Source organism: Staurois parvus, unplaced genomic scaffold (genome assembly GCF_062004578.1).
Source record: "Staurois parvus isolate SC_StPar_1 unplaced genomic scaffold, SC_StPar_1.0 ptg000799l, whole genome shotgun sequence".
In the NCBI taxonomy this organism is placed as follows: Eukaryota; Metazoa; Chordata; class Amphibia; order Anura; family Ranidae; genus Staurois; species Staurois parvus.
Genome location: NW_028318595.1, coordinates 1,699,092 through 1,714,571, shown reverse-complemented (window position 1 = coordinate 1,714,571; position 15,480 = coordinate 1,699,092). Strand labels below are relative to the sequence as shown.

General features: G+C 42.9%; 1 protein-coding gene across 2 annotated transcripts in view; it reads left to right on the top strand.

Moving 5' to 3' along the window:
• Window positions 1–15,480, top strand: part of GXYLT2 (glucoside xylosyltransferase 2) — an 87,430-nt gene that overhangs the window by 40,016 nt on the left and 31,934 nt on the right. For both annotated transcript variants that reach the window (XM_089654800.1, XM_089654801.1), the window contains exons 2-3: window positions 5,678–5,861; window positions 8,682–8,813. In XM_089654800.1, the coding sequence (XP_089510926.1) occupies window positions 5,678–5,861; window positions 8,682–8,813 (316 nt within the window). The remainder of the gene's footprint in view (window positions 1–5,677; window positions 5,862–8,681; window positions 8,814–15,480) is intronic.

Here is a 15,480-nt window from a genome sequence, read left to right as displayed (position 1 = left end):
TTTTTTTTTTTCTTAATCAAAGTGTATTTTTTTCCAAAAAATATATATTCATTTTTAAAAACTGCGCATTTCGGTTCGGTTTTCAGCCAAGTGCATTTTGAATTTTCGTTTTCAGCACCAAAATTTTCATTTTGGTGCACCACTACTATGCATATATTATTTTTGGTCAATGCCCCTGGAAGCTGGAAATCACTGAAATAGACACCGCTACTCCAGTGGTCGCCACTTGTTTCCGGGGTCCTGTGCTGAGCGGCCGGCCTGATAACATTGTGAACACAGGAGGTCAACCGCTCAGCACGAACGTCATTCAGAGACTGCTTTGCATTTTCTGAACGAATGCAAAGCATTCTTCGATTGAACAGAGTGGAGAGTGTGACATCAGCACCCCCTTTCCCTCCCACCTCATTCAATCACAGAATCCTTTACATTCTCTGAATGGCGCCCCTGCTGAATGGCCAACCTCCTGTGTCCACAATGCATCAGGCTGGCCACTCAGCACGGGACCCGAAAGCTAGTGGAGATCACTGTGTAGCAGTGTCTACTTCAATGATTTCCAACTTCCAGGGGCATCAGCCAGGTATGATATACTGTACATAGGTAAGTCCATTCATCCATGGTAGACCGTTGTAACTATTTAGAACCACACCATGCCTTGAGTTCTTCTTTACATTAATTTATGGTGAGATTAATACGCCCAATACCGCCCCATTGACTTGACACAATGCATTAAATTTGACACCAACCATGTCACTCGTGACATGTGAACAGCCTCCTTCAGCTGTATTTTAGACTTAAGGAGGACTGTCATGAAGTGACTCAACTGTCTGTTTTTACTGCCACTTATCCCCTGTGTGAAAAAGGCCCGAGAGATGCATATGAAACGTATTATTTGTTTTTTGCGCTGCTGTCTCTGCGCAGTCTTTTCTGTAGGAAGCAAGAACTTTTTCTTTGCTGATCTCAGCCGGATGACCTGCTACTTTTGGTGATGACAAGGTTAGTATAGAATTTAATGGATTCAATAAGGCTAGCCACACACACATAGATTTCTCTCATTGGACCCTGCAGGCTCAGCAAGAGAAATCACTGTCTGCCGGCTATTGTATTCTGTACCCGCGGCTGTCAGGATACTCGAACTGTGACATTGGATTCAGTCACTATTCAGCTGACAAGTTCCTTCAATTTTTCAATCAAAATTTGTCAAGCTGGGTGTCACCGACAGGGCCACCATGGGTTCTAATTTGTCCGATTCAGTATGGCGGCTTTAGTCTTGGAGGTTAGAGTTAGGGACAAGATTTAAAGCTGAACTCTAGGTAGATATAACACGGGCATTATTGCAGATCTGTAATCCTGAATACTTTCTAAAATGTACTTTTTTAAATGCAAGCTGTGTAAGTTCCTGAATTGGACCTGGTATAAGAATCTTTCGGTCCCTGTATAGCAGGGTTGGAGGGTGACAGGCAGTAGAGGCAAAAGGAGCCAATCAGATCATGTGCTGACAAAGAGCACCCTGGAAGGAGAATAGAGCAGAGTGACAGAAAGATGAGCTCACTACTGTAGTAGCTGCTTTTCCTTCAACTGTCCAGTCACAAGCTGGAGTGGGTCCAAGATGACCTGGGCTCAAAGGAAGTGGATTGAATGGTACCGGTTATTAGACTAAGGACATCTTGTGGAAGAAAATCAGTACTGCTGGGGAAAGCTTCAGGCTGAAAGTGACTGTTGCCATAAAAAGTTTCTTTTTACTGTCTATTAATGAGCTAATCATTTTCTTCTTGAAATTTTTTTGCTGGAGTTCTGTATTAAAGCAGAGTGCCACTCACATTGTAAAAAAATAAGTCAGCAGCTACAAACACTGTAAACTTTTAAATAACAGACACTCACCTGTCCCACGATCCCGCGGTGCCCCCGCCGCAGCTCATTTCACTGGCTGTCCTGTATTCCAAGCACCGGCGTCTTCAGTGTGGGCACCTGGCTGTGATAGCTTGCGGCTTCACAGCTGGGTGCCCATTGCGCATGCGCGAGTAGTGCTGCGCTTCCTGAATGGGCCCATCATCTTTTGGGACCTGTGTCCCAGAAGACTAGGGAGGACACCTTCCGCTTCCGACCGCCTAGGCAATCGCAGCGGAAGTGAGAGCGGGTACCTGTCAATTTCGGGTACCCGCTCCCCAAAGGTGCCAATCCTTAATGGGGAGCGGGGGATCAGTCTTTAAAGCGGAACTTCCCCTATTGGGTGGAACTCCACTTTAAGGCTGAGGTATATATGCAGCCAAAACATTTTCAATTAGCGATAAAGTAAGGAATGGTTAGAAATCAAGAAAAAGCAAAACTGCCGCTCAGGTCTTCTTTCACCACAGGAACACGGTTTCTGTCAGTCGCTGAGGTGCAGCCCTCTAAAGATCTGGGAATCTTGATACTACCAGAAGAAAACACAAAAGGGCGCAGTCTCCTCATGCATACATTAGAGGTCCTACGACAGAGTATGCTAACGCGTTTCGGAAGTCAAACTCCCTTCCTCAGATCCTTTCAGCTCTGAGGAAGTGAGTTTGACTCCCGAAACGCGTTAGCATACTCTGTAGTAGGATGTCTATTGTCTGGGACTGTTACCTTTAGTTCCTTGTCTGTTTACATGACCCTTGGTTTGTGAGTATATATTTGTCTGTTTTTTAATAAATCCTTTTTTATCACGGTAATGCACAAGGAGAGTGCGCCCTCTTGTGTTTTCTTCAAGGAATGGTTAGAACCTGTGCAGTGTGTTAAAGTGTTACTAAACCCTGGACCCCGCATTCACTATATCTGGTCTCCTACAGTACACAGAACATAAAAAGAGAGAGGGGCGCCAGACTAAGTGCAGTATTAGCAGAGCTCTGACGAAGAAGCAGCAGCTTTGAAACGCGTTACCGCCCCTTCCTTGCGGCATTACGTTCCCGTAGTGATGTCACTTCCGTCCGGCAGCCAAATGCGTTCCAGCCTGGTTCTGAATGAGACACAGCCTGCGACATGCTGTAGAGGACTCGATGTGAGTCAGTAGACCTGGATTTCTCCACAGCCTTGGCCCCCAGATGTCCATCCACCCTCTCCTCTCTGCCTCTGGAACTCCACCAGGATGACGTTCACATACTCTCCATGCCTCTGACCCACTTGTATCTAGTGAGTTACATATTGTGTGCTATTAAACGAATGCTAATCCTGCACTTAGTCTGGCGCCCCTCTCTCTTTTTATCTTCCACTACAGAGTCCAGCTTAACTCTTTAGGGTGTTGCCTCATGATGGTGCTATCCAATAACTGACTACCTCCCTACCACTAATGGGATTCTAAGATTTTAACCCCATCTCTCCAGCACCAATAATTTACTTCTTAGTGCTCAAAACATGGAAATGCAATCATTTTAGTAAATATAAACTGCTAAATACCTTTTCTCATTATCAGTATATAGCAGTCTTGTGACTTCTATCAGTGTCCAGCAGAGCCCTGGTTAAAGCTTGTAGGAGGAGTTTTCATTCTCCCCTGTCTGTCCTATGAGGCTGCATGACCCCTGACCCTCTGTCTGGACAGCGCTAATTGGCCCTGTGCTGATTACATGCACTCTCCCAAGAAAAAAAAACTCTAGCAATACATATCAAACTGAGCATGCGCAGCTTGTCCCCAAGGCCTTGTTCTATCGGGAAATGGATGGGGAATAGTAGAAGGGGAGGATCAGAGAAGACAGGAACAAACAGCCTTTTTATATAATGCAGATTATTAACCCCTTAGGTTCCACAGTGAGTATAACAAGCATGCTTTACTGCATATACAGACTGATTGTACTGTTGTGGGTTTAGAAACAACTTTAGGGGGCTTTACTTTACCTCCTGTCCCAGAGGTCAAATCTACTCTTAAAGATATATCACCAGAACAAAAGTCCCCACTGGTAGATTTCTTGTGCCTGCTGTAAAAGTTTGAATTTTTCATCACTTTCGGACTCAATGACAATGGTCACCTGAACAGAGAGAATGAATCCTTTGAGTAGGGGGGACACAATCAGCAGGAAGAATCTGACAAGGGTTCTAACTCTTCCTTACTGTATCCAAAACTGAAAAACATTGGTTTGACTATAGATACACATTAAGACAAGTCTGAAGTGTCACCAGTGTACCTAATTCAGCACTTTTAGCCCATGGCAGGCACCTTCAGGTGGCAACATGCTGAATTCCTAGTTTACTTTGGCTCCTTGGGGGGCTTGGAATCCAGTGCTCCTATGGTATGCACAGCTCCTGGGTCAACAGGATCAAAGCCTAGTGAAGTCAAGTAGATTAAAAGGTGAGAGGAAGCAGAGACAGACTTTTAACCCATCAAACCTTGAAGCTCTGCAGATAATTTTTGGTTAGTAGTATGTCAGGTTCCCTATAAGGATAAGATTAGACTTTAGGGCTGTCTTTCTCAGCCTTTGTACACCAAAGGAACCCTTGAAACATTTTTCAGGTGTCAGGGAACTCCTAAAAAATGTATTCTTCAGGGTCCAGTGGAAATATGGAAAGAATGCCCCTCACATTGGTAGTTGGTGGAAAAAATTCTCCACCTTAGAGTGGTGGTCAGATAGTCACCCTTACAGACAGCTGAAAAAAAACATTGGCGTCTTGCCACTGGCTCTGCCAAGCAGTATTGGCTCCAGAACTATACAGGCACCATCAGATGGGATGGTCAGTCAGCCACAGCTCAAGGAACCCCTAGCAACCTCTGGAGGGACCCTGGTTGAGAATGGATGCTTTTCAGACTGTCACCTTCCCTCCTCACCTTCAGGCGCTCCCTGAAAACCCACCTCTTCAGGGAAGCCTACCCCACCCTCACCTAACTGCTGCTCTCCTTCATTCCTCCTACCACTCCATCCCCCACAGCCACTTCCTCCTGTACCACCATCCCCTCCCTCCTAGACTGTAAGCTCGAAAGAGTAGGGCCCTATAACCCCTCGTGTGCTGTTTGTAGTTGCTGTAATGTTTCATGTATTGTCCCCCCCTCTATTGTACAGTGCTGAGCAAACCCTTTGGCGCTATATAAACTCAATGTAATGTAATAATGTAATAATGTAATGGGGTTTAGTTTAGCAATTCTATCTTCAAAAGGCCAGCATTAGCTCTGTACTTGTTGACGACTCCTGCGGACTGAAGATCTAGAGGGTACCATCTCCATAGAATAGCAGGAGGCATGGGAGTTGCTTTTTCTGTGTCACTTAATGGTGTGAATAAACTGGGATTGTACTAGTCAAGCCTATGCAGAAGCCTTTCTCAACCTTTTTACCCAGAGTTAACATCTAAAACAATATTCATGTCTCAGGGAACCCTTACTAAAAGCAATTAATCATGGTCAATAGCAAAGATGCCTCTTGCATTGGTGGTCAGTAGGAAGAATGCCACCCCTACAGTGGTGGTAGGATTTCACCTTTACAGATAGCTAAAATATTAATTGGTATCATGCTGTTGCCTTTTTCAAGTGACAATGGTTCGAAAACCATGCAGGCACCATCAGATGGGAAGTCAAACAGTCACAGCTCATGGAACCCCTAGTAACCTCTGGAGGAACCCTGGTTGAGAATGGGGGTTCTGTTCAAGAGCTCTGTCTTCAACTGGGGTCTTCAAGGTGGAGAAGGATGTATTTGTTGTATAAATAGAATTCCAATGAACTGGTACATTTTCTTTCTTTCTGCAGAGTTTCCGAGCAAAAACAGAAAGTTTCTGTCCCTGTGGAATGGATGCATCTTGCTGTGGTGGCATGTGGGGATCGTGTAGAGGAGACGGTGACCATGCTGAAGTCTGCTATGCTCTTCAGTGTGAAGAAACTTCAATTTCACATCTTTGCAGAAGACGAATTGAAACCAGAGTTTGAACGCAAGGTTGGTAACAAAAAGAACATCAAGTCAACTGACTAGAGAGGCTTCAAAGTGGGTCATAAATTTACCCAACACCCACCGTTGGGTCAATTTATAACCAACTTTGTAGCCTCTCTAGGCAGTTGACTTGATGGGACTCTGTTCTTGGAGTCTGTGTGAGTCAGATTTGCTGAGAGTTAAGTCTATACCTTATGAAGTATTATCCTGTATTTGTAGAGCACCAACATACACCATAAGCACTGTCAGGACAAGGTCACCAAGCGGTGCCTACCCTTGCCAAAATGTATGAGCATTATGTGTTAGCACCCCCCCCCAAAAAAAATACATTTTGAGCACTAATTTGCATGCTTACCCCTAAGCATAAATTCCCTTTGCAAGCCAAAATTACCCTCAAACAAATTTCCAATTCTTCCAGTACAAATCCATGCCCCCAACCCCCACCCCTCTAAATCCCCAACCCGGCACAAATCTCCACCGCCACCATCCCCCTTCCTAGCACAAATCCTCTCCCTCCACAAATCCCCCCTCCTAGCACAAATTCTCTACCCCTCAAATCTCCCCTCTGAGCACAAATCCTCTCCCTCCCCAAATCCCCCCTCCTAGCACAAATCCTCTACCCCTCAAATTTCCCCTCTGGGCATAAATCCTCTCCCTCTCCATATCCTCCATTTTAGCACAAATCCTCCCCACAATCATTCCTACTAGCACCATTCTTCATCCCAACTACCCTTGCCTATCACAAATCCCCCATTCTAATACACATCACCTCTCCCTCCACTTTCCCCTGCAAATCACCTTCAGCACAAATTCTCTCTTTATCCCCCCAAGTTTTGCCTCCTAAAATAAATCGCACACCACTGCAGCCCTCTCTAGTAGACACCCCCCCCCCCAATCCCCCCTCATAGCACATACCTCCCACCCAAACCCCCCTCCTATCCTAGCACTAATCCTCTTCTCCCCCTTCCTCCAAGCACAAATACTCTCATCTCTGGCACAGCTTGTAGGTCTGCATGCAGCTCCCCCACCCCCCATCTCACATGATACCCTAGTGCCCCCCAGCACTGACTATATGACCAAACGTAATGCTGGCCATAGATGGGTATTTTATATTATTCAGCTGGCAGGCTGAATGAAACCAAACTTACAGACTCCTCCGTCCCATCTCCGCTCCCACCAGGACATTGTTTTTTTTTTCACATAGGGACCCACCACTTTTGAAATACACTGCTCAGCGGCTGCAGTCATTAGTCAACAAAAGTTTTCCACCATGTCCTTTTGACAGAGGTTGATCAAACGATCAACTGCTGTTGAGCAGGAACCCACCACCTACTCATCGAAATTCAGCGGCTCTATGACCAACTTTATTAGACTCATCTCCAAATGATTAAGTCTTGGTGTTTCCATTGATGAGTACTCTCACTGCTGCAGCAAGAGATTTTAGATAACTGTGCACTTCCAATCAGGGCAGCGGCCTTCCTTCTTCTTTGGCTGCCAATGGAACATACCCATGTTGGAGCTTACAGGGAACAGTAATGTCACTCTTTCCTTCATGCGATTGGCTGCTGGGCCTGAGCACCACATCAAAGGAGAAGGTCACATACTGCAATGCTTCTGCATGCTTTGCTCTAGCAGACATGTGAAAAGGATCAGCAGGGACGCTCTATAAAGTGTGTATAAGGTGGTCAGCAGGTGGACTTTCCTATGACGTTGCATGACCCCTGAACCTCTGTCTGGACTGTGCTGATTGGCCCTGTGCTGATCACATGCACTCTCCCAAAGAGAAAAAATCTCTCTAGCAATACACTGCTACCAATGCTCTACCAAACTGAGCATTTTCAGTTTACCCCCAAGGCACTGTTCTATCCGCAGATGGATTGAGGACGGTAGAAGGGGAGGATCAGAGAAGACAGGATAAACAGTCTTTTTACACAATGCGGAGGATTAACCCATTAAATTCCACAGTAAGTATAACAAGCATGCTTTACTGCATATACAGACTGATTGTACTGTTGTGGGTTTAGTAACACTTTAAATACACCGTTATGTATCCCATAAGAAGTACAACCTTACACAAACATTACAGCTGGTGTATGTGTGAAGAAAAGGCATCATATTAATTAATGGTGAAGTAGAGAGGGTGAATGTGGCCCAAATAAATCCAAAGGGGTTACCTCAGAACTATTCAATGAAGTTCTATAATCAGGAAACTCAAACCTAAGTATCCTCTGACACACTAGATGTCCAGCTGGACCAGATTCTCTCAAATTTTCATGGACAACCTAACCTCTAGCAAAATAGGTCAACTTGTCCATAAGTAAGGCTGTATTTACTAAATTAATACACATGTGCTAACTGGGGGGGGGGGGGTTTCCACTGTAAAGCAATGGCTTTTTTAGTATAGCAAGAAATGAATCGTAGCAACGATTTTTGGAATTCTCGAAGCTCCTCTTTTTCAAAGTCTCCAAGGAGACTTCTATTTGGGGCACAGATGTTAGGTGACGCTAATCTGACAGGGTCTCTTTAAGGATAACCCGGTAAGTATGCGTAAAGGAACCCAGAGCTACACCGGCTGTCTAGAAATTGTAAACATTAAATATTCCTGTGTAATATTTCATAATTGCCTAAAAAAGAAAAAAAAAACGTTTTCTTAGTCCTCAAAATATTACAATCTAAACTAAAAACGCCTTACATTTCCTAACGTAATTTAATGCAGCCTTTGTGTCAATCTTTTCTTTCTTTCTTTCTTTTTCTTTCTTTCTTTCTTTCTTTCTTTCTTTCCCTTTCTTTCCTTCCTTTTTTTTCCTTTTCTTTTCTTTCTTGCAGCTCAGGGAATGGCCCCGTCAGCTCTCCAGAAAGTTTGAATACAAGATCTACCCAATCACGTTTTCAGTTGGAAACGCTCAGGAATGGAAGAAATTATTCAAGCCTTGCGCGGCTCAGAGACTTTTTCTTCCGGTAAGATATCATTCAGACGTTTAATATCCTTTCCACATCTGGTCAGTTTGTCTTTGCTTCTTATGCATTTTTCAGTCTCCTTCCAGCCAGGAATTCATTTTATGTGGTATTTAAGCTCTCCTGGCTGGCTGGCATATGTTTTTTCTGCTTAAAATTGTATTTTGCCTTACAATGTGCACGGTTTGCAGACCTACTTTAAAGTTTGTCTTAAAGTGTTACTATACCCTGGACCCTGCATTCACTATATCTGGTCTCCCCGGACCCTGCATTCACTATATCTGGTCTCCCCGGACCCTGCATTCACTATATCTGGTTTCCCACAGTACACAGAACATGGAAATGCAATTATTTTAGTAAATATAAACTGCTAAGTACCTTTTTTCATCAGCAGTAAATAGCAGTGCTTGTGACTTCTATCAGTGTCCAGCAGGGCACTGGTTAAAGCTTGTAGGAGGAGTTTTCATTCTCCCCTAATTGTTCTATGAGGCTGCATAACCCCTGACCCTCTGTCTGGACAGCACTGATTGGCACCATGCCAAAAAAAAAACAAACCAAAAAAAAAAACCTTTCTAGCAATACACACCAAACTGAGCATCTGCAGCTTGCCCGCAAGTCTCTGTTCTATCAGCAAATGGATTGGGGACAGTAGAAGAAAGGGAGGTTTAGAGAAGACAGGATCAAACATCCTTTTTACACAATGCGGAGGATTAACCCCTTAGGTTCCCCAGTGAGTATACTCAGCATGCTTTACTGCATATACAGATTGATATTACCGTTGTGGGTTTTGTAACAATTTAAACCCAGAAAGTCCTGAGGAGGACATACACAGTAATGTAGGTTATAACTTACCTTCTGCTATAAATTATAAGGATATAAATAATGATTATTAATAGACAAGAAAAGAGGTAACGTGCTTTTAGTACAGTGTGTGTGTGTATAAAATATAATCTGATTGGCAGAATATTTGTGTATACAAATGTAAATACCTTTTTTTTTTTTTTCTTTCTTTTTTTTGAGATAACATACCCTCTATTCACAGCTGCATAAGGGTCTCAGAGAGCTGGAGGAAGAGTTGCAGCAGCACTCTGGTCTTCCCAGTGAATGGCAGTGCAGGGGGGGGGGGGTCATGTCAGCAGACGTCTGATCATTGGAGGGGAGAGCAGGCTGAGTTCCCAGCACAGCTAGAAAACTGGTCACAGTGTGCTCTCCTCCTGCCTACTGTGGTCAGTTTCCGGTAGGTAAGTAGAAGGATTCACCAGAGATTTCACACAAAGGAAACAATACTAAGAGAACAGAATAGATTTTCATCCAAGTACATAGTACAGCAGGCACATATCAGGAGTATGATATTTTGGGTTGACACATTCTTTAAATCTTAGCTCTGGATATTTTTTTAATTGATCCCACAGCCTTTATTAAAATAACCATTATAGAAATGGCTGCAGTGTTATGGGCCCGCCCCCTGAATGGCGTCACTACAGCATCCTGCAGTATAATGATGTAGAGCAGGGGTGTCAAACTGGCAGCCCTCCAGCTGTTGGAAAAGTCCCATCATGCCTCTGCCTTTGGGAGTCATGCTTGTAACTGTCAATCTTGCAATGCCTCATGGGACTTGTAGTTTGGCAACAGCTGGAGGGGCGCCGGTTTGACACCTGTGATGTAGAGAGTGATGCTGACATCCTAACACCAGAGAAGAAGCGTGGCATGAAAACATATATTTTTAAAAATATATATTTTTTAAATATATTCTTCAGATTTTTTTAACATATAAAAAAGTCATTTTATCATATATTTTTACATATATTTGTAAATGCATTCCAAAAATGTAGATTTGTATTTTTCAAGGCATGCAGTATATTTGAAATGTATTTTTTAAAAAAAATATTCATATATTTTGTAATAAAAACGCATTTCAACATGCAGTGTATGTATATGTGTGTATATACAGTTGCAAGAAAAAGTATGTGAACCCCTTGGGATTACGTGGAGTTTTGCATGAATTGGGCATAAAATGTGCTCTGAACGTCATCTAAGTCACAACAATAGAAGAACACAGTCTGCTGAACATAATACTACACAAACATTAGATGTTGCCATGGTTTCATTGCACATAACATGTAAACATTCACAGTGCAGGGAGGAAAAAGTATGTGAACCTTTGGACTTAATAACTGGTTGACCCTCCTTTGGCAGCAATAACCTCAACCAAACGTTTCCTGTAGTTGCAGATCAGACCTGCACAACGATCTGGAGTAATTTTGGACCACTCCTCTTCACAAAACTGTTTCAGTGTAGCAATATTCTTGGGATGTCTGGTGTGAATCGCTCTCTTAAGGTCATGCCACAGCATTTCAATCGGGTTGAGGTCAGGGCTCTGACTGGACCACTCCAGAAGGCGTATTCTGTGCTGTTGCAGCCATTGTTTTGTTGAATTACTTGTATGCTTTGGGTCATTGTCCTGTTGCATCACCCATCCTCTGCGGAGCTTCAGTTGGCGGACAGATGGTTGTACGTTTTCCTGCAAAATGTCTTGATAAACTCTGGAATTCATTTTCCCATCAATGACAACAATCCGTCCAGGCCCTGAGGCAGCAAAGCAGCCTCAAACCATGATGCTCCCTCCGCCATGTTTCACAGTGTTGTGTGTTCTTCCCAAACAACTCAATCTTGGTTTCATCTGTCCACAGTATATTTTGCCAGTAGTGCTGTGGAACATCCAGGTGCTCTTTTTCAAACTTCAAACGTGCTGCAATCTTCTTTTCGGACAGCAATGGCTTCCTCCGTGGTGTCCTCCCATGTACTCCATTCTTGTTTAATGTTTTCCTTATTGTAGATGTGTCAACAAAAATGTTAGCATGTGCCAGAGATTTCTGTAGGTCTTTAGCTGACACTCTGGGATTCTTCTTTACCTCATGCAGCATTCTGCGCTGTGCTCTTGCAGTCATTTTTACAGGACGACCACGCCTAGGGAGAGTAGCAACAGTGCTAAACTTTCTCCATTTGTAGACAGTCTGTCTTACCGTGGACACATGAACATCAAGGCTTTTGGAGATACTTTTGTTACCCTTTCCAGCTTCATGCAAGTCAACAATTCTTGATCGTAGGTCTTCTGAGATCTCTTTTCTGCGAGGCATGGTTCACATCAGACAGTGCTTCTTGAAACCAGTAAACCCAAAACAGGTGTGTGTTTTTTAAGGGCAGGAAGCTGTCAGCAACACATCCAATATCATCACCCTGATTGGAGTCAAGGTTGGCTCACTCCTGGCTCCAATTAGCTCTGGGAGAAGTCATTAAGCTAGGGCCTCACATACTTTTTCCTCACTGCACTGTGAATGTTTACATGTTATGTGCAATTAAACCATGGCATCATCTAATGTTTGTGTAGTATTATGTTCAGCAGACTGTGTTCTTCTATTGTTGTGAATTAGATGACGTTCAGAGCACATTTTATGCCCAATTCATGCAAAACTCCACGTAATCCCAAGGGGTTCACATACGTTTTCTTGCAACTGTGTGTATATATATATATATGTGTGTGTGTGTATGTATATATATATATATATATTTATTGAACTATATTGAATATGGACAAAATTGTAGCATTGCAAATATATGGCAATATATTTTTGCAGAATATTTTTAAAATATATTTCAAATCTATTTTTCTTCCATGTGGGTGTGCTTAGCAAGGTCTAGCCTTAGCACATAACGCCAAGTAATATTCAGAGATAAGTCTATGTGGGCCCGAAGATCTAAGGAGCTTTTCTAAATGGGATATGCTAGTGGGGTTAGTAAAGGAGTCAAATTGTTTCCGAATAGCTTGTCTGAGTTGGGAATAGCTTAAAAAAAAATATTTTCTTTCTATTTTTATGTTTTAGAAAAAATACCAGTTTGCATAACATTGCAGAAATTCTGCATTTTTTTATGGCTGAACATCGCACATAGAAAGCACTTTTCTGGCATTCCTCCCTCTTGTTAATGTATTGCGTCAAATTCATGAAGCATTTGCGACACTTTTACATTGTGGTGCAAGAAATGCGCCAAATTCAAAATAAAATCCCGGCAGTTTGTATCTTACAAAAGGTGATCTATCTTAACCACTTCCAGTCCGGACACTTTCACCCCCTTCCTGTCCAGGCCAATTTTCAGCTTTCACACTTTGAATGACAATTTCACGGTCATGTAACACTGTACCCATATGAATTTTTTAGCATATTTATTCACCACTGGGATTTTTATTGTTTTTGCTATATAAATGAAAATGTCCAAAAAAATTTTTCTTATAAAATTTTGCAAATAAATAATATTTCATCATACATTTTGGCCAAATTTATTCCGTTATCTTTTTAGTAAAAAAAAAATAACCCAAATTATTTTTTTTTACATTTTTTTTTAAATTTTTATTTAATTTTTTTTATATTATTATTTATGGGTTTTTTTTACACACTGTCACCCTAGCAGTACAGTGTCACCATGGTGAAACTGTACTACTTGTGGGGAGTGATGAAGAGTTTATTTTTTTTTTCACACTGATTGCTTTTACACCCATAAAGGATGTAAAAGCAATCATTTCTCCTTCTCTCTGGCTGCAATCTTGCGGCCATTGAGAACTACTGTGTGAGCTGTGATTGGTCACAGCTTGTCACATGGTACAAGGCTGTTGTGAATAGCCCTGTACCATGTGATCTCTGTGATCATTCACAGATTTCACACGTAGTAAGCAATCATGTCAGAAGTGACATCTTGCTTACTACTCTGCATGTGATCAATGATTGGCCAATCAGTGATCACATGATCGGGACCTCGCACAGAGGTCCCATACGACGATTGGTGTTACACTGTGTCCGGAGGACACAGCGGGCACCGGATCACGGTGCTGCGCACTTCCAGGGAGCGCGCACAAGCAGGGGGCAGGGAGGACGTTTATAAACGGCCACCCGCCCCTGCACTACCACCGTCCGGCCGTTTATATACAACGGCCGGACGGGAGGTGGTTAAACCAACTCTCTTTTGGTGTACACCAGGGCAGATAGATTTTGCAAAAGAGTCTCATGTGCATTCTAAATGTGCGCCAAATGCAAGTACAAGTTCTAAACTGGTACATGAATTTGGCAGATGCTGCCCCACTTTTAGAATGCATGAGAAATGCTTTTGCAAAATCTGTCTGCGCCAGTCTTTATGAATTCCAGGGAATGCGTCCTTGGGTTCGCAGACTAACGCAGGGCATGGGACAAGGTGTGAATGAGCCCTTATGTTACATTTGATTTCTTACACTTGTCCACATAAAGCTATAGCTGGATGAAAAGATGAAAAGTAACCCTGAACCCATGTGAAAACACGCAGGGCGACTGTTATGTGCTGGGAGGATTAATCTACTCGATAATTCTCAGGAGGAGGGGTGCAGTGCCCCTCCCCCACCCCAAACACCGGGGGGCCAGCCTGGAGGGTAGAGAGTTGTCACACCTGTTCTCTTAGAGCAGCCCAGGATTACAAATCCTACCGGCCTCTCATAACTTTCCACCGCATTAGACTCCACTATAGATTAAAGGGTCGGTCTAGCCAAAAGCGATTATTTCAGTAACAGGTGGAGAACGTGGGCTGAGTCAGCCACCGGCTACCATAATTCTTTTCTTTAAGAAGTGACTCCCTTTTTTTAAACAAAAAAAAAAACGCAATCCCCTCTTGGTGCTCCATGTACATTGCAGGGATTTTAACAAACATTTGTTTCAGATTATAACCTATTTCTGTTTCAAACAAATAGCTGTTTGTTGGGTTATGTCCATGTGCAGAGTGGATCTAAATTAGAACAACTTTTTCATTATTAATCAGCTGATGCACTTGCAGTGTTCTAATGAGGAAAGTTGCAATGTTGGCATCCCGTTAGAAATAATTAACCCTCTGGAAGTATTTCCCAAAAATTTTATTTTTGTTGCAGGGGATGCCTAAAATCTGACTCGTATGTCAGAGCAGACTTCTGGCAAAATCAGTGAGCCAATCACACAAGCAGGAAATTACATTTCTGGGGAAGTTCTGTACACCATCCGTGTGCAGAATGCCTCCAGGTTGCCATATTGCATTTTACAAAAAATTACAATGGATGCAGATTGAAAACAAAAGGTCATTTTTTTAAAACAAGTCAATTACAATTTGACTTGTGTAGCAATTGTATATGCTGTAGTTTTGCTATATTTTTTTCCAGCAAAAGTGAAGTTACCCTTTTAAGAATTTTTTTTTTTTCTTCAAGTTGTAGTTTTGGCTGTTCTCACCCTCCCTGCGGTGTTAGATTGGGTGATGGTTATATCATAGACAAGGTCAGCTAGAGAAACCAACGTGTAAAGCATTAACATACATTGATAATTCTTTATACTGTATATTAACCGCTTCCCATCTGCCCTATATCAGAAGTACTGCTACAGGGTGGCACAGATGCGCAAAATCACGTTTATATATACGTGATTTTTCATTTATGGGTAGGTACCTGCGCCGTCATCCGTGGCTATCAATCACCAGGTCCCGGACGGTGATTACTCGCCGGCACCCGGTGATTGCTGAGCATCTCCGACGGGGTGGGGGAGAACTGTTTGTAAACAAAACAGTTCTGTCCCCTGTCAGCCATGCAAAGCACTGTGCTTACAGTGAAGCACACAGCCCCCCAGTAAAACACACA